The sequence below is a fragment of the Myxocyprinus asiaticus genome, chromosome 18 (assembly GCF_019703515.2).
Source record: "Myxocyprinus asiaticus isolate MX2 ecotype Aquarium Trade chromosome 18, UBuf_Myxa_2, whole genome shotgun sequence".
Lineage (NCBI taxonomy): Eukaryota > Metazoa > Chordata > Actinopteri > Cypriniformes > Catostomidae > Myxocyprinus > Myxocyprinus asiaticus.
The window spans coordinates 21,605,587-21,624,749 of record NC_059361.1 but is presented as its reverse complement, the minus strand read 5'-3'; the positions used below and the strand labels follow the sequence as shown (position 1 = coordinate 21,624,749).

The 19,163-nt window shown below is 38.0% G+C and overlaps 1 protein-coding gene across 1 annotated transcript; it reads left to right on the top strand.

Moving 5' to 3' along the window:
* The first annotated feature begins 1,725 nt into the window (after nucleotides 1-1,725).
* Nucleotides 1,726-19,125, top strand: rgma (repulsive guidance molecule BMP co-receptor a). Its single transcript, XM_051723813.1, has 4 exons — nucleotides 1,726-2,238; nucleotides 4,654-4,769; nucleotides 12,067-12,584; nucleotides 15,281-19,125. Exons 1-4 carry the CDS (start codon nucleotides 2,225-2,227, stop codon nucleotides 15,980-15,982), a joined length of 1,350 nt encoding a protein of 449 aa, XP_051579773.1. The 5' UTR covers nucleotides 1,726-2,224; the 3' UTR covers nucleotides 15,983-19,125.
* The last annotated feature ends 38 nt before the right edge of the window (nucleotides 19,126-19,163 follow it).

Genomic DNA, 19,163 nt, shown 5'->3' with positions numbered 1-19,163 from the left:
TCAGCCAAATATATATCAACTGAGCACATAGCTTTAGCAAACCCTCTGTTTGCCCTTGCACCCCCACTCTTTCTTGTCCTACACCAGCTGTGTTTGAGGTGTATGTCCAGCATCCGGCTGTTTTAAAGCCATTCTCTTCACACCAGGGTGGAAGTCTATCCTTTTGGAAACTAGCAGATCAATGTAAAAGTGATACCCTTTAAGCATTTGTAATTTTCATAAGGACATTGTCATAGCATTGAAAATAGAATGCGTACACAATCATGTAACTATATTAAGTCAAGGTGCATTTTAGGTTGTCAAACACTAGGCTTTTTTATTTATGATTGCCAACAGCCAGGTTGTTCAAGGTTCTAAAATGTCAATTCTCATGTGCTCTTCTGGTATACCAGCACATGACTCAGAGCAGCCAATTTTTGGTTTTCGCACTTACTAGGTTGAGTTACTATCTGGATCTGTGCCACTTACATTTAAATTGTCTAATTATGTAACAGTGTGTTGACTGTTTTTAGTGTGAGGTTGCATCATTACACCCAACAATAAACAAAATCTAGGTGATGCAATTAGTTTGTATGACATGTTTTGTTATCATGTACTTATACTGTGCCCATTTTACACATACTATACTATTACACAGACCATTCTTAAATACAATAGGAATAACAAAACAATGTGTAATAACAATTAATTATAATTAATTACAATTGTTATTACACATTGTTTTGTTATAGGTTACATTATATTTTTATATATATATATATATATATATATATATATATATATATATATATATATATATATACATACATACATACACACACACACACACACACACACACACACACACACAGTACTGTGCAAAAGTGTTAGGCACATAAGATGTTTCACAAAAACATTTATCTTAAGATGGTTATTTATATCTTCAGCTTTAGTGTGTCAGTAGGAAATATACATTTTAGACTTCCAATCATTTCTTTTGTAAATATAAAAGAACAGAATAGAAGAACAGGGAACCCTGCAACAGATGGCATGACCCCAACAGAGCTCCCCACTGAACATCGAGTCAGTCCGGGATTACATAAAGAGACGGAAGAAATGGAGACAGACTAAATAGATAGAAGAGCTGTGGCAAATTCTCCAAGATGCTTGGAACATCCTATCTGCCAACAACCAAGAAAAACTGTGTCCAGGTGTACCTATGATAATTGGTGCTGTTTTGAAGGCAAAGGTGGTCACACCAAATATTGATTTAGCTTGTTTTATGTTTACTGCACCTTGTATGATGTTAATTGAAATATGATATATTATTTTTTGAAGACATCCACATTATGCAACAGTTTTCACAAGTGCCTAAAACTTTTGCACAGTACTGTATATATATAAGTAGCCGGTAACAAAACAATGTGTAATAACAACTGTAATTAATTATAATTAATTGTTATCACACACACATAAACACACACACACACACACACACACGTATCGTGTATAAAGTAGCCTATAGGTGTCTGTGTGCTATAATACATAATTGTATAAGCCTAGTTTAGAATTAAAATAGTCGTTTGGGTGATATCAAACGTGTTGATCATGATCATGTATATTTAAGGCTTGATTTTACAGAGATGCCCCTGCATTCACTATATGGCAGTAAGGGGAGTTTTGAGACTGCAGCGGCGTCACGCAGCGCTGATCGTTGTGTCTCACACTTTCAAACTAGTCATTTCACAACACTGAGGCGAGGAAACGAGCCAGCGCTATCAACAGTACTGCCCCGAGGGCTCTTCCTACTGAACTCCTGGGAGCCAGAGCAGAGAGGAATTTGGGAATAGCGCGGAAAAATGAAGAACACTGTTGATTCGAAAATATCTGCGAGGTTTTCTTTTTTATTGTGAATGTGTCGCTAAACTGGTTGACGGGTACTACCTTCATTCGGAGATCGTCGTTTCATTACGAGACCGACGAAAATAACATTAGACACCGCCAGTAGATTAACAGTCCTTAGATAAAGACCTATCTCGACATTAAAATGATCTGATATTGCATGTACGGAATAGGGACACCATGCGGGGTCGACATCAGTGTTTTACCTCAAGTTTAACAACGATGTATAGAATTTCGGATTACTAATACAAAACACGCTCGCACACGCTGTAAACCGGATTCGACCCACGAGCTTCATCCCGGTTCCGCAAAGAAATTCAACCCGAAAGAGTTGAAGAGCTCCATGCATTCGAAAAGGTGGGTACTCGGTCATATCTTTACAACTTCTTTTAAAATGCATTAGTCGTACACATTGAAGCGGTACTTTTGTTTGATTTGTCATCTTCAACCACTCTTATCAAATGATATAGCTAACATGTATGTTCACAACTGCATTGGGTTGCCATTTTTACAGTTATTCATGGTAAGTTTTGAAGTCTGCGTCTCATTCCAAGTGGCCCTAAGGTTTTGCTTCAAGATTAGGCAAAAATGATTAAATAAATAAAATAAGGCTTGTATTTATTATTTTTAAGAATGTTTTGTTAATTAGTTAGAATAGAGGAGAGGCAGTGAGACTTTTAGGTTATATGCATATTAACATTACAATGATTTGCTTGTAGGCTATATTATGTAGCCCACCTCATGTAGCATTTTAACAGTTTAATCTAGAAATCAAACAAATTCCCATATGGTTAGCCTATATTTGGTGTTGAGTTGACACGATCTGTAATAACCAAATTGTCTACCTCATTAAAGATGGGATGTCATATATAGTTTTGGCTTAATGCAGGAGGCTACCTCCATCCAAGTCATCTAAGTTATTTTCTCAAACCTTTACAGAAAATGAAGACTTCACATTTATAAATGAGAGAACCATAAATGAAACTATGGACGAGAACGCATCTCTGGAGATATCATTCATTCTCCACCACTGTGCAAGCGCCATCTATTGGATTGTAACAGCTGATCCCTCAAAACACAACCATAGCTTATAACATATCCACATTCTCTCCTCATCTGTAGGCCCTTTCAAATAATGCCCGAGTTGTTAAGATTTCAGCAAGAACTTTGAGCAAATTCTGTCATTATTGAAACATTATTGTATTCTTGGTGGATAGTATCTTTACACTGATTAAAGCTTTTATGGTTTTAGATGGGCAGCATCCCTCATCCCACATGCACATAAAAAAATTTGTCATATCAGTATGTTTTAACAGTATTATATGTGTTTTAGTATTAATATGTGTATTATATACACATTTCGCATTCTTTAGTAATGCAACATATTAAAAAGGAAAATCGACCTGTCAGGCAGACTGTACATGAAGGAAATCTGTTGCGACACAAACCTGAATATATCTCTTGACTAATGTTACAGCACATTTTAGATTTTCTATAAGACATACAGTATAATGCACATTACTTATAGTAGGTTATCTTATAGAGATTGGCATGGGACACAGCCCGCAATTCCTGCAATACTACAATATATTGTTGGAAGAATAAACTCCTGTTAAATATGGTTGGCTTTGGAGGTTGGCATTTAGTATGTTGACAGAGATAACCCTATACATGTCACAGGTGGGCATGAATTATGGTGTTGCAAGTGGAGTGGCCTTCACTTCCACTTCTGATTTGAAATATAGGTTTGGATTAGACATGGAAGCATCTCGCTCATCCCATGCATTCCCTAAAATCAATTTGTTGTTGGTCTTGTGCAGTGGTTCTCAACCAGCTTAGCAAACTCCCAAGGTGGCCGCAAGATGACTTAATTTAAAATGAGTTATATTGTTACAACCTAACTAATGCTAAAATAGCTAAAAAATTGAGATGTAGGGCTACAATAAATTGCTTGTTCTGGAAACTTCTGGAATGCCAAAATTAATTGTTATTAAGTATTTTAATCTATCAACACTCCTAGTTTCTGGGGTTCCTTCGAATATTGTCTTGTAGCCTACAGTGCAGGGCTTTGGAGTCAAAAAGGTTTAGAACCACTGGTCAGTTTTCTAATGAAGGATAAATTTCAATGTCAGTGTTAATAATCATTTAACATGATACATAACTTATTTTAGCATGCCCTCTCTCTCTTTTCATGAATTCATATGCCTTTAATGGGTGAAATAATCTTTGAGTGACAAGTGAATGTTATCAATTGCACTGTTGATTTGTTAAGCAATGAAAATGATGAAGGCTCTTTACATTTACCTTGATTCAAACATGGCCTACTATCAAGAGTTTGTCAGAATTGAACATGCATGCACCATGCTGGAAAGTAGGCTATTATTCAGACTTTGTTATTATACTATGTGTAAAAGAATAACAAATAATATACTCAATTGCATGGGTTCTCAGCCTACATGGCAAACTACTTTTCAAATCTCAGGAGTAATTTGAAACTAGTGGGGTTGGTGGCGAAACATCGACTTCTTATTGGTGCACTTCACAGAAGGCTGCACCTTCTTGGCACTAGCAAACTGGAAGATCGATGGCACGTTTCTAGGGAGGATTGGGGAATGTGTGAACACAGAGAACACCTATGACAAAAGCAACGAGATTGGTGCGAAGGAAAGACGGCATAATTTCGGAGTATTCTGTTCTTCAACAACTAATAATCAAGCGTAAAATTGCAGCATTGGTCTAATTCGCTTACCTTCACCTTGCTGGTTTGACTAGGGAGAGGAGAGGAGCGCTGTCCCATGCTGGATGGATGGTTATGGGGAAAGGAGCAGGACCATCGGCGCTAGAAGTCTGCAAGTTCCTTGTGGTGTTTCTCTGTCTGTTTCCAGCAGGTAAGAAAAAGATTAGTCATAAAGAATATAATGAATAACATTTTTAGGGGTGGAAAATGAGGATACTGTATGTATATATCACTTTGCATTTAATAGTCAAAGTAATGAGGTTGCCTATAGTAGCTACACTGTAACAAAATCAGCGAACATTCAGAGCAGTATAATAAGGCCGACAAACACAATTTGTTGGTTGCAAATGAAATGCAGCTGGGTGTAGTTGTTTAGTCATTATGACCGAGTTATGTCTTGTAAAAGTTACATATAAAATGCACCAGTGTAGGGCTGCAACTAACAATTATTTTGATAATCGATTAATCTTCGATTATTTCTTCGATTAATCGATTAATCTGATAAAACGGACATTTTATTTCCTGTATTTTATCAAAATATTATAAAGAAGAAAAAAAACAAAAATGATAAAGGCCATAATCATTTGGAATGATTTACATTACTGAATTCATGATTCTATACTCTCACAAAACTTTGAACAAAGCCTGAATCATGAAAAGTTAAGTTTGAATTTATTATTATTATTATTACTTTCAGTACATATGCAAAACAGTTCCTTTCATTACTTGTAAAACTTTGTAGAACAAAAAGTACTGTTCATTAAAGAGTAAAATGATCCATCAGGGATGGAGTGGAACAAAAAATCAGCCCAGCAGAGGGCAATGGTGACCCCAGAATAGAAATATTAATAATTCTGTCCAGCTGAAAAATTCATAATTATGTTAGATACATACAGTGTGCTTTTACACGGTCACTAATTATATACATTTTAAGTATTTTCAATTAATATTGTAGGTTTTAAAATGCTATTGTCGCTGATTACATGTTTCTTAATCTATTCTTTTCACAAATATGTGGATGTTTATCCAGTAAAATAACGTTTGCCATGGTACATAAATTTACTGGTGGAATCAGACATTACATTTGGCATTATCAGGAACACTAACAAATATCAGGACCCTTAGCATTATTATACATTATATTCAGCATTATATACAGTTTAATATAGTACAATCATCTGTAAACAGTGCAGATTCACTCTTGCGCTGAAAAGTCTCATCCCGGTGCTCTTTGTATTACATGCGATTACATGATGAGAAACGATCTAAAACACTTTAAACCGCACACTTTGACCTCAGCGTGACATCAATGAAAGCTGCACAATTGATTACATTGAAACTGAAAGTGCGGTATGAAGTTGCACGAGTTTAATCAAAGTGATTGCGTTCCCTTTCTCCATTGCGATCGGTTTGATTGATGTGGATGCGCTCGCTCGCTTGCTCAGTTAAGTTTAATGGAAATTCGCATGTGGTAAAAACAAGCAGTTTTGCAAAATACGCAGAAATACGTGCCTGATTTTGAATTCATAATCTGTAGGGATGCACCGTTTCCACTTTTTCTCTTCCGATCCGATTCCAATATCTGAAATCTCAGTATCGGCCGATACCGATCCGATACCAGTGTTGTTTTTTTCATAATCAGTTTAGAATATCTATACCTCTAATTATATGTAAAGAAACACAAACCTTTAACTACACATTATTTCAATATAAATGTACAAACTATTAAGAAAAACTTTATTGTTAACTAGTCTACTGGATAATGCTGCAGCAAAATTAAAAGTAATTCCAGTCTAAGTGTTCAGTAGAATTCTGGTAAAATGCACCTCCGGCACCGTTCTAAATGCATATTATAATTGAATCGAACTATTGAGCATCTACATCTGAGATGTTGTTTGTGAGTAGCGCTCAAATGTTGCGCAATGCGTGAAGGCTAAAAATAGCCGTGAGTGTGTGTGTAAATAGAGCAGCACCATTCTATAATGTGCTGGTGCTGCATGTGCATATTATACATTTACTTATTAAACACAGCCTTTTGTGATTCACAGAGCTATCGCATGTCTTCAAGTGGCTTTGAATAAAATGCACAAGTCATATGAACTGCTTCAATGGTGTTGTTATGGTTCTTTTATGTCATTGTTGGAGCTTTACAGGAACGAACATGACTAACACACAGTATTGGATTTGGATCGGGCTCGTCGGACCAATACACGATCCATCTAAAAACGTCAGTATCGGAGCTGATACCGATCCAGGTATCGGATCGGTGCATCCCTAATAACATGTATACATATTATAAAAGAGAAAATAGCAGTAAAATGTAAGTTATGTGTTGGAGAGAAACAACTCTTAAGCACATCAAACAGCACAATCACTCTTTCAACACACCTGATGCAGCAACCACTCCACATTAAACTGTAGGCTTATTATAACCTTCTTTAAAGTGTTAATAAAGTGCTCTCATGCGCTGGACAACTTGGGTTGTGTTTTCTCCGCTTCAGCTTGTCTCCGTTGTTTTTCAAATGAGTTTCATCATGCAACACATTTTCACTGTGCTGTAAAGTGACATCACTGACAGAGCTTCTCCATGCTTGCAGCATATATCCAACTAATCGATAATGAAATTCTTTGCCGATGATTTCCATTATCGATAATAATCGATTTTATCAATTAGTTGCTGCAGCCCTACGTCAGTGTACAGTATAGTGCTTTGTAAATACTGTTATTTTAAAAAATAGCTTTCAAGCTGTTTCCTACAAATAGTGATTTGAAATGGTATTGTAATGTCGCTAAATGGTTCAGTTTTTATATCTAAACTTTAAAAATAAAAACAAAGATGCAAAACAAAGAATTGCTAAATGTTGCCTTTTCATGTGCAGCGCTGGAGTGTTGATTCTCAAAGTTGTATTAATAAAGCAATTGTTTAAACCGCATGATTAAAACGTACCAATGATTCTAAAGTTGGATTCGATTCTAATGCACTTCTGCAGTGTTTCCCAAAGTTCTGGCGGAGATGTGCTGTTGTGTTTGGGGGAGGGGAGGCGAACCCCCGTTACTGGCACTTTCTCAACATCTATAACATGCCTTTACTATACTTATTTTGTTAAACTTGTGAGGGACAAATTAAAGCCTCTTTAAACGAACTTTTAAAAGTAGCAAAACATGGTTCATAAATGGGCCAAATAATGTCACATAGTCTTAAAATCAAAAAAATTCTCTAAGAGATAACCGTAGTGCGTAGTAATTATAATTAGCGTATTTAATTAAAAGCCTGTGGTGTCTGGTTCTTATTAGGTTCTCACAAAAACCTCTCTGCAACATTCTGGGAAGGTTAGCGGATGTTTATGAAAATAGAATCTAAAAAGAACGTTCCTGAAACGTTAGGAGTTCCCAGAAAATAACCAAACGGGAAGTTTGTCATTAAAAGTGGGCTGGATATGTGCACTTTCACATGATTATGGGTCGCAAGTGTGTTTGAGAATGTGATAATTAAATCACAGTTAGGATTTCACAATACCAAAATTTCTGTATTCTGTACCAATTTTGATACCACAAAAAAATAGTTAATATGGTATTGAACATTTTTCTAAAGGCTATTTAACAAAGTAAACTGTATCAATGTAAATAATAAATTAAATCAATTACATGTTTCCTTGAAGTGTTGAAAATAGAACAATTACTTTTCATCATACCATTGCATTTTTTTATCAATTGAAGTGCTTCAGTAAAGATCCTCACAGCATAATCTAAAACACAACATTGGTCTTACTTTAGTTAAATAAAGTGCTGCACAGAGCATCACATTATAAATGAAAACATTGATAAAAATGTCTATTCAGTATGTATAGCGTTGTTGTTTGTTAGATACATTTATAGTTTTAATGTAATTATTATAACAGTAAATATATTACATTATAATTAACCTTAGTAAAATATTTCTGTCGCAATTCCTCCAATTTCATGAGTCAACCTTTTATTTTGAATCAAGCTTTTATTTTGATGTGAAGACTTTTCCATTTTCTGTGTTTTTGACAGTAGTTTCACACCTCCGGATAAGACGTTGGTTATATTGCCCAGTGAGATTATTAAAGCACAAAAATGCTGCAATTTAATTATATAAATATATAGTCCACAGGTGCTGCACACTTCACAGTGAATGTTTGCTTTCTCTGTTATCTACTACAACAAGCACAGCGCACGATGCTCATAAAATGGGGTGTTTTTAGCGTACACCGATCAGCCACAACATTAAAACCACCTGCCGAGGGCCTGGGTAGCTCAGCGAGTATTGACGCTGACTACCAACCCTGGAGTCGTGAGTTCGAATCCAGGGTGTGCTGAGTGACTCCAGCCAGGTCTCCTATGCAACCAAATTGGCCCGGTTGCTAGGGAGGGTAGAGTCACATGGGGTAACCTCCTCGTGGTCATGATTAGGGGTTCTCGCTCTCAATGGGGTGCGTGGTAAGTGGTGCGTGGATCGTGGAGAGTAGCATGAGCCTCCTTGTGCTGTGAGTCTCCGCGGTGTCATGCACAGCGAACAACATGATAAAATGCGCGGATTGATGGTCTCAGAAGCGGAGGCAACTGAGACTTGTCCTCCACCACCCAGACTGAGGTGAGTAATCACACCACCACGAGGACCTACTAAGTAGTGGGAATTGGGCATTCCAAATTGGGAGAAAAGGGGTATAAAAACATTAATAAAAAAAAGCCGATCATGCAAGAGCTATTCGTTGACATCTTAAATTAGCTTATTGTCCCTTAGCAGACGGGTGATAAATGCACTTTGTTGCTGGTAGGTGGAAGGTGTGCGACAAAGTCAACAAAGAAATATGCACAATAATTTGGGAACAAATAAAAACTTTCTAATAAAATTGTACTGTGTAAAGTTTTGGCTTAGTTTTTAGAGTAAAGCACCATGTTACATTTTTAGTTTTGGCATGTCTTTGCGAATCTATTGTGTAACAGTTCAGTGGAATGAGAAAGTGGGAAATGGCGATTCCAACTCAAGAATGTCTCTTAATACACAAAACAATAAACACATTCGCATAAGACATAACGGAGAAGCTTAAATCTAACACACACAGCGTCAGGTGTCTGTCTCGCTCTCTCTCACCCCACACTCTGAGGACTGGCCCTTTTTATTTCCCCCATCTCTCACTGCGAACACAGAAACAAGCAATTTCTAGCAATTCATCTCAGGTGAGAACCCTTACCGCTTACGCTCTTTCCAGATGAACGCTCGACCATGCTCTCACCTCCACATATTGCAAATCATCATTTTATCAAATGAAATAGGTCTTCTTTAAATCATAAAAAACAGAACTGAAAAGCCGTCCACCTTCATTTCAACTTTTGCAATCTGAGGAAGGGGGAATGCGATTAAAATTGCTTTTGCCTTTGATTACTGCCTTTTGCTCTGGACAGATCTCATATCCAGTTTGACCTGTGGAATGGTGAGACCTACTATATGTTCCACCCATTGGTCCTGGAGCCAGTTTCTCTCCAGAGATCCTGTTTCTTTAAGGCAGTCCTTCTCTCCTGCCCTGCATGGCTGATGAAACTCTACCTAATCCCTTTATACAGGGCTAATTTATGACTGTGCTGGTTTGCTCTCAATGGCAAATTGCATTGTCTTCATTCAGAGTCCTAGGAGCACACCCCTCCCATACTCACACATACACACGCACACACACTTACACAAACAGCTACCCCCTTCTGTTAAAACTTTAAGTGATTTTTTTTTTTTTTCAGATGTGCATTTGCCCTTCCTCCTAAGAGGAGGTGGCTGACACACACAGAGCTTTATTCAAAAGCACCCCCAGAATCTGTTTAGCAATGCAAAGTGAGCACTAGGTGTGAATGTGTGTGAATTTGATATGAGATGATTAGCACTTCTAAATAATTTACTTTTGTCTGTGTGAATGTCAGTTTACAGGTTTCCTTCCCATTTGTCTTAAAACTGTTAATTTGAGTTGCACCTTATACAATGTGAAATTACTATATATCTAACCAAGATCTTGGAATCAGTCAAGCATTTTTCAATAAAGCACACAATCCATTTGCTATTACAAAGTGATGTCATTCATCGTGAGGTAATGAAGTTAGATAAGCCTGTCGAGAGTTCATTACTTTGTAATGATGCCTATTTAGATGCTTATTGCTTTAGGTTTTGTATTACAATAGCTGATAAGTGTTGTTTTTCCTCCCTTGTTATATAGACATAATACAAATATTCCATTATCATTTTTGAAAGTTTCACATAAAATCAACAAATGTTAATTGACCTATTTTCATGTTTTTGTTAAATTTCTTTTTGAAAAGACAACAAAACAACAACAGCCTTTTTTATACTACATTAAGAGCATTTATACTTCATGGAAGTTGGCAAAACACAGAAACTTGGAACTTAGTTTGGAATGTTGTTTTTTATTACTGATGAAATTAAAGCCTCACTTTGTCCAGATGTAGAGAGAATTGATGTGTTGTTAGAAGGGCCTGGAGCACAACTGGCATTCGTGAACAGAACATAATAAACTAACCTTTATTTAAAGTTCAGTACTGAAATAATTTAAAGTCTATGACTGTGTGTATTTGGGGTTCAGCAGACTAGTCGACTACATCTAACCTAGTTGACACCGTCAGTCTGAAGTAGACTAGTTGCTAACCTCGTGATTTATAAAACGAGTCGGTAAGAAATACAGCGGGTGTTTAACCTGGTGGCTCTGCACTGAAAAGGTGCAAATATAGGGTGTGATGTTCTGTCAGACTCAAAGACGCACACACAGAATGCACCTTAGAACTGGTGTTTGTTTTCTTTATCACTCTGCTCAACAACGCAAGGTATCGATGTATCAGCAATAATCTCATGCATTCTCCGTATTTGTATTGCACAAGCGCATAGCAATGTATCAACACTGATAATGTTCAGAACATTCCATAGGGTACTCTGATAAAGATGACACAATTGCTGTGGTAACCTTCAATATATGCAAATTTGCCTTTAAATATAACCAAAATACCAGTGTTATTCTGACCTGGATGCGGTTTGCTCCTTTGCGGTGGTTTGGGTGTGGAATGACGTAATGACTAGTCTGATTCGACTAATGGGCTCGACTAGCCAACTATTAAAAATCAGTAGTCGTGCAATCCCTAGAGTGTATATAAAAAGTGATAAAATGTGCATAAAATGTGTTTTCTTCACTCGGCAATGAGGGTAAAAGATTAACTATGGGAAATGAAAATTAACTGTTCTTGATTAAGAGTGTAAAAGAAATCTGACATTTTTCTCCAACATCTTTTTATTTCATTTTAACTGTTAGTTTTCAATTCAAAAGCTAAATCAGTTTTGTCAGCTACTCTAGTTGATGCTTATTTTCTTACAGCTTACCGTAAGATTTGTTTGCTCTTGCCAGTATGTTTATGCTATCTATCTTTTCTCTTTACAGCAACTCTGCAGTGTAAGATCCTCAAGTGTAACTCAGAGTTCTGGGCCTCCACCTCCAGCTCTGGCCCAGAAGAGGAGTTCTGCACAGCTCTGCGAGCATACAACAACTGTGTCCGACGCACTGCCCGTACGTGCCGGGGAGACCTGGCCTACCATTCAGCCCAACATGGTATAGAGGATCTAATGAGCCAACACAACTGCTCCAAAGAAGGGCCCACTACCCAACCTCGTGCACGGACGCCCCCTCCCCCAGCCCAGCCACCACCCCAACCAGACATCCACGTACCCTCGGATGGGCCAGAGGTGTGCCACTACGAGCGGAGTCTACCACGTCACGCCTCACCCCCAAATTACACTCATTGCGGCTTTTTTGGAGACCCACACCTTCGCACATTCAACGATGACTTTCAGACTTGTAAAGTTGAGGGAGCCTGGCCACTGATTCACAATAAGTACCTGTCTGTGCAGGTTACGAACACTCCCGTTGTGCCTGGGTCTTCTGCTACAGCTACTAGCAAGGTAAAAAAAAAAAAAAAAACGCTTACATACACAAATGTAATTTCAGCATCAGTCTATGGTAACAATTCACAAGCTTCTCCTCTACCATAAATCAACCAAAAATAGTTGTTAGAAGTTTCAGCAAGGAACTAGTTAATGGTGAAAGTGTGGTTTCACCAGTGGGACAAGAACGCAGGAGTTTGAGTGCAGACGCTTGTCTGCACTTTGGATCTACATTTGGATCTGGTCCACAACAGATGAAGACGTGATAAGCAACAGAACTGATGAAAGTCTGATAAAACATTTATTTAAGGGAATGCCAGCAGTAAAACAGAGGTAATAACTTAGAATGTTACCAGGCTCCAGCTCCTTTTTTTCAGACTGCCAAGACTAATGTTACTATATCTGTGGTAGTCCTTGCCATTGTTTGCATGTGATTGAATAGCCTTGTTGTTTTAACTAAGTGCTCAGTCCATACAGGAAACTGCCAGTATTTTCTCTGCATTAGTTGGCCCTCATACCTCATAAATTATCATTGTTTTTCTTTACGGTACATTGGACTGCCTTAGAACTGGCCAGTTGTGGAGCCTAAGGTGAAAGGACTACCAAGTTTTTTTGTCTGATTGTAGAATCCTAATTTATTTCATCTAATGTCCTTTAGACTGCTCTAATTGTGTGACCGGTGGTTGACATTTTTCCTTGTGGCCCCCGTTGAGCAGCACTGAGAATAGGAGGAACAACACAAGAACTTTTAACTCAGTCACATATAGAAACAGACCAATTTTACATCATCAAGAACCTCTAATGATTCACCATTAAAAAAAAATTCTAAGAGAAAGGGATAGTGATATTTTTGTTAAGTTGGCTGTTTTTAAATAAATGACAGTGGCTCAGAGGTTATTTTAGCAAAGGCAAAAGTGAAAACAATATTGCAGGCAGATGACACCTGTGCAAACAAGACATCCCTTGTTTATTGATAGGCCCTTTGCTTTAAACAAGCTCTTGCTGTACTGTGAAGAACTAGCCTTGGGTGGGTGGGGATAATGGGGCAGATTACTGACCATTAGTGATTATTGGGTGGTTTGGTTAAACTGACTGTCCTCTCAACTCAAACATACACATACACATACACACATCTTTCCCCTCTCTTCACTAAGATCAGAGCAGCCTGGACATCCCGAGGTCACGTATGTGTCAGCAGCCCATTGGCCTCCTAATGGCAGCTTGCTGGAGGAGTCAGAGGAGCAGCCTTCTCTAATTAGCCCCAGTGCAGGCTGTGCTCTCTAGCTGGCACTAGTCCACTCCCTGGAGCTGAATCCGAGGTTCACAGGCAGGCTCTGAGCAGCATGAATGGATTGTCTTTGTGTCTGCATACTGAGGCCTGCTGTAACATAGACTGGACCTGTGTTTCTCCAGAGTGCGTTTACATTGGCCCCCTGTATCTTGAGCTGCTGCTGAAATGTGACATTACGAAAGCTGCTGGGCTTGGAGGGTCTGCACTACACAATCCTCTGGTTTAATAAAGACAAGGCTCAGTTATGCAGTAAATTAGCCACCATCTTTTGCCATATGCAGTGGTGCTTAAAAAAAATGTTATGTCCCTGGCTGTTCTTTGTTGGCTTGTTTTGATTAAACAAATGTGGCATTTTAGACAAGTCAAAACGTTGTGCACTTTTATTTATTTTTGTACACATTTTTTTTTTTGTATCTTATTTGTCTAGATTGCAATTTCAAAATGCTGTTGTTTAATATGACCCATTTCTACAATTAAATGTGTATTTTGGTCATTTTTCAGTTCCTGAATTATTGCAGTCTGTGTGTTGTATTATATTGTTGTATTATATTTTCAATATTTTATGGACAAAATAACAATTCTTCTTAATAGATAGCAACAGTCTGCTTCTGGAAGTAAAAATCTCTTTTTCATTTTTTCCAAATGGGAATTGATCATGAATGATAACTTACAAACCTTTGAATACAGACCAAGCATGAGTTCCAAGGTTGTTAATCAATGGTATATGCTTCTGCTGAAACCATCAGTTTTCATTATTTAAAATTTATTTTATAAAAATATAGTTTAATAGTGGATCTTCTGGTGAAGAACTATACTACCCATGATCCTGAATCCACTAATAAGAAAATCACAGCAAACAAACTGCGGTGAAAGTGTCCAGCGTTGACAGCCATGATGATGCAGTCTGGTTTGATCCGAATGATGCTATCGAGTCATTCTCCCTACACTCTCAAACTACTTATATATTTGAATATATATGAATATTTTGCAATACACTTTACATTTATTGGTTCTACACTTATAATGAACAATTATAAATCAATAGTTTTATATTTTCTATCATTTTTAATTTGATTACATTGATTACGTGCAATGCTTCATGGGATTATAGTTAATTCCCTTAATAAAGACGTCAAGTAGCCTTAACAGCCTTGTACCTTTGTCTTTTTGTCCAATTTTCAACAGTTTTTCTGCAATCAAAGTTTGTAATGTTGTTATTCCACTTGGAGCTGGTTGGCTTAATCCATGGCTTAGAACTCTTTTATGAAGGATTTCATGTAATCCTATGGAAAAAATGGACGGAAAAAAACACTTCTAGAACAGAGATGGCTGAAAAAGTGGGCTGGAACTGTTGTGCTCTATACTGCCGAAATAATCGTACAAATGGTTTGCTCTAACTTAACTCTATTTCCTCTTTCCACAGCTAACAATCATCTTCAAGAACTTTCAGGAGTGTGTAGACCAGAAGATGTACCATGCAGAGACTGATGAGCTTCCAGCTGCTTTTGCAGATGGTTCAAAGAATGGAGGTGACCGCCATGGGGCCAACACCCTACGTGTGGTAGAAAAGGTGCCTGGACAACACGTGGAGATCCAGGCACGATACATTGGCACCACTGTTGTAGTTCGGCAGGTCGGCCGCTACCTCACCTTTGCAGTGCGGATGCCAGAGGAGGTGGTGAATTCGGTGGAGGACCAAGACAACCAGGATCTTTACCTATGTCTGCATGGTTGCCCTGCCAACCAGCGAATTGACTTCAGGACTTTTAGAACACGGGCTGCAGAGAGCCATGGCTTAGGCAGGGGCCGGCCAGGCAGCCCTGCCCATGGCTTCACCTACCAGTCAGCCATGGCCAAGTGCAAAGAACGTCTTCCAGTCGAGGATTTGTATTTCCAATCTTGTGTTTTTGACCTGCTATCTTCTGGGGACATCAACTTTACCCTGGCTGCCTACTATGCCTTTGAGGATGTTAAAATGCTACATTCAAACAAGGACAAGTACCATCTCTTTGAAAGAGATACAATATTCAACTCTGCCTCCAAAAACATTGGTATTAGCTTCTTTGTCCTTTTCAGCCTTGTTACTGCAAAGTTGTGGACTGAGTTGTGTTCCATTTATCTGTAGTTCCCATTGGACATCCTTATTGTAATAGATCGTTGTAAGAAGCTGTGTGCATGTGAAATGCTGCTCTCGCCATGTTGCATTTCATCTACCGGAGGCTGGGCTTCTCAGCTAAAACCCAAGTTTCTGCCGAGGGCTTTCACTCTTGTGTGTCTTGTGTCATGCTCATCTCAGCCATGGACTCATCTTGTCATCACCATGCATGTTTGTTCATCAGGCCAGAGAAGGAGCATTTCTGCAGCTCCACCCATAACTGCAGTGATCATAACTGCTCAGCAAAGGAGAAGGCAGTGCGGAGAGGTCCTGAGACTCGGCTCAGATTAAACTCTCCTCTACTGACAGGAGTGAGAGGGGGATGGTCCTTTGCAGAAAGAATAGTTTGGAGATGGGCTTCAGTTCACTTTATGCCAAGTGAGAGGTGAAGTATGTCTCCCGGAGCAAGGCTGGAGGACATGACAGGAGCTTTTATTAATGTCTCCTAAAGATGGAGGGCCAGCAGGAGTTCACTCTTTGAAGAAGCTCTATCTTTGGAAAAGCATTAGCTTTCTAGAGGAAACCCCTTGGCCAAGGCCAGACTAGGAAGTCTGACATGTTGTCTAGAGTGGAGATTAATAGGCCATAACACCAGGCCTTTTGTATAGTTTGTCTGTAAGTGTGTGTGTGTAAGCAAATTGTGTATTATTGCGTAGGTGATTATATGAATGTGTGTGTGGGTGGGTTTGGGTGGTTTATGAGGACATTTTTTAGGTTACAGACTGGAAATTACAAGGGTATTATGCTATAAATGTGGTTTATGAGGACATTTCTGTGTCCCCATAATTCAAATCGCTTAAAAAACATACTAAACGATGTTTTTTTGAAAATGCAGAAATTTTTTGTGAGGGTTAGGTTTAGGGGTAGGGTTAGGGGATAGAATCTATAGTTCATACAGTATAAAAATCATTATGTCTATGGAGAGTCTTCATAAGGATAGCTGCACCAACATGTGTGTGTGTGTAGTGTTTCCTAATAGCTGTATGTTGCACCCAGGGTCCTAATGTAGCTCTGGTTTGGTGGTTCATGGGTCAGTAAGAAGTTCTACTGCCTGCCAAGAGCTGTTTACTTCATTTTATATAAAAAGTGTTTTCAGTGTGTCAATCATACTGTCAAACAGCACCTACACTGCTTAGGTGTGATAATCTTGAAAATATTTATTGTATTCTCTCCATTGTCATATTGGGAGTGTATTAGGCACAGAAAATTACCCTCTTTACTTTGTGTTTACAAAGTAAGTGCTATTGTTCAGTCAAAAAACAAATTCAAGCCATTTGATGTTGTGGTCCAAGACACAGTTGTCTTTTAGAAAAAGAACACTTGCTTCTGAAAAAAAAAAAAAAAGTACAACATTGAAAAAATAATCATGTCAGTTTGCAGTATGTAACCTTACAATCAACATATCCAGGAAAGAGCCAAGTTCCTAATACAACTCTTGCCGTTTAAGATGGGACCCACAAGCCCTGTAGGCAGATCAATCAGTCATCCTTACTGCTTCTTAAAGAGTAAGCCTCATTCTCCATTTCAAAAAGGGTGTCGACGTGGCTGTGCTGTAGGCCCCGTTTAATTCACAACTCAGTAGATCTGTGAATTTATGGCGGAGGCTTTTTGCCGAAGAACAAGTCCTGGTGCCAACAATTTCCCTCCCATACAGCTGAATTTTCTCTCTCTCTCTCTCTCTCTCTCTCTCTCTCTCTCTCTCTCTCTCTCTCTCTCTCTTTCACTTTCTCATGGGACCTTTGTGGTTCTCTTAGTATTTAGGCTCAAACCAGATGTCCTGATTGTGTATAATATTTGAAGGTGCTGCTAACTACAGTGTGGTGCATGAACTTCAGTGCAGGGAGCTATTGCCATGCGTTTCTTGTGACAGTTTGAAATGGGGACATTTTCTCTTCAGCCTTGAGCTAGCTCATGTGTATTGGCACTCAGTATTGTCAATAGCATTAGCAGTATTGGCACTCTAAACACATGCTTACATAGCACCACTATTTTGAGGGATGGGGGGGGGGGATACTGAAGATGGAATTAGACTTTTTTTCATATCATGAGTCATTTCTCACATTATTTAACATCAGATATTGTGGATTTAGCAGATATAACATAATATTATAAAGCACTGAAATGCTTGCTAAAGTGTAATTCAAATATTTTAAACAGAACTGTATTAACAGTAATGGTCAAACAAGGCTGATTTGGAAACAACACACTAACTTCACCCTTGGTAACATCATAGTTTTAAAGAGACTTTTGGAAAGATCTTTGTAAATGAAGCCCAGATCACACCTGCATGTGGCCTCCATGTCCAGTTTCTAAGAACATCTGTCACACTCGTCTCTTAAAATGTTTACGTTTTCTCTAAATAACTAGCTTAAACTATAAAATTATGGTTAGATATTATTAATACTTAAATAGTTCTTTGAGAGACAGAATTGCTTCATGGTAATTTATTCTTACACTGTAAAGTTTTGTGAGCCTTACTACTGCTAAGAAAGCTCGTGTTTGGTGCAGTCAATGGCTTTAAAGAGAAATTTGAAAAATGATTGTAGTGACATTTGTGTTTAGGTGTGGTTGTCGTCAGTACTTTTTGGATTTAAATGCGTAATGTGACGTATAAACGTTTGTGAGTTGTTGATTTAGCAAATAGCCTAATATGTTGTGCTGAAATTTGTTTGGTACAGCAGAGGGCATGGTGAATTTTGCCTTTAAATTTAAAGTGATATTGTGTACACAAACACCACAACAACATAGGATAAGGGATTCATTATGACTTAATTTGGTACAAGAGTAAAAAGGAGATATCCTGTTCATAAAGGTAACTAAATAATACGTAGGAAACGTGTGAATTGCAGTGTTTGTGTTGTTGTTATAAAAGCACTTTATGTTTCTGTTCTCTTTAACTTAGCTCTTACTTGGTTTTAACTTGATGGTAAAAGAGGTTATCAGACTTGTAATGCTATGAAAATGAAAGATAACATTTTTATGTATTAACATTGAATGGGAGATGCCATCAGTCTGTTTTTGTATGTAGGACTAAAGCGGTGCCACACACCACCTGTATATACTGTAAATTATTTATTTGAAGAAAAAATAAAGTGTCATGTTGATTTGTTTTTTATGTGTGTATATTTGTATTCAGTCGCGTGTGTGATTG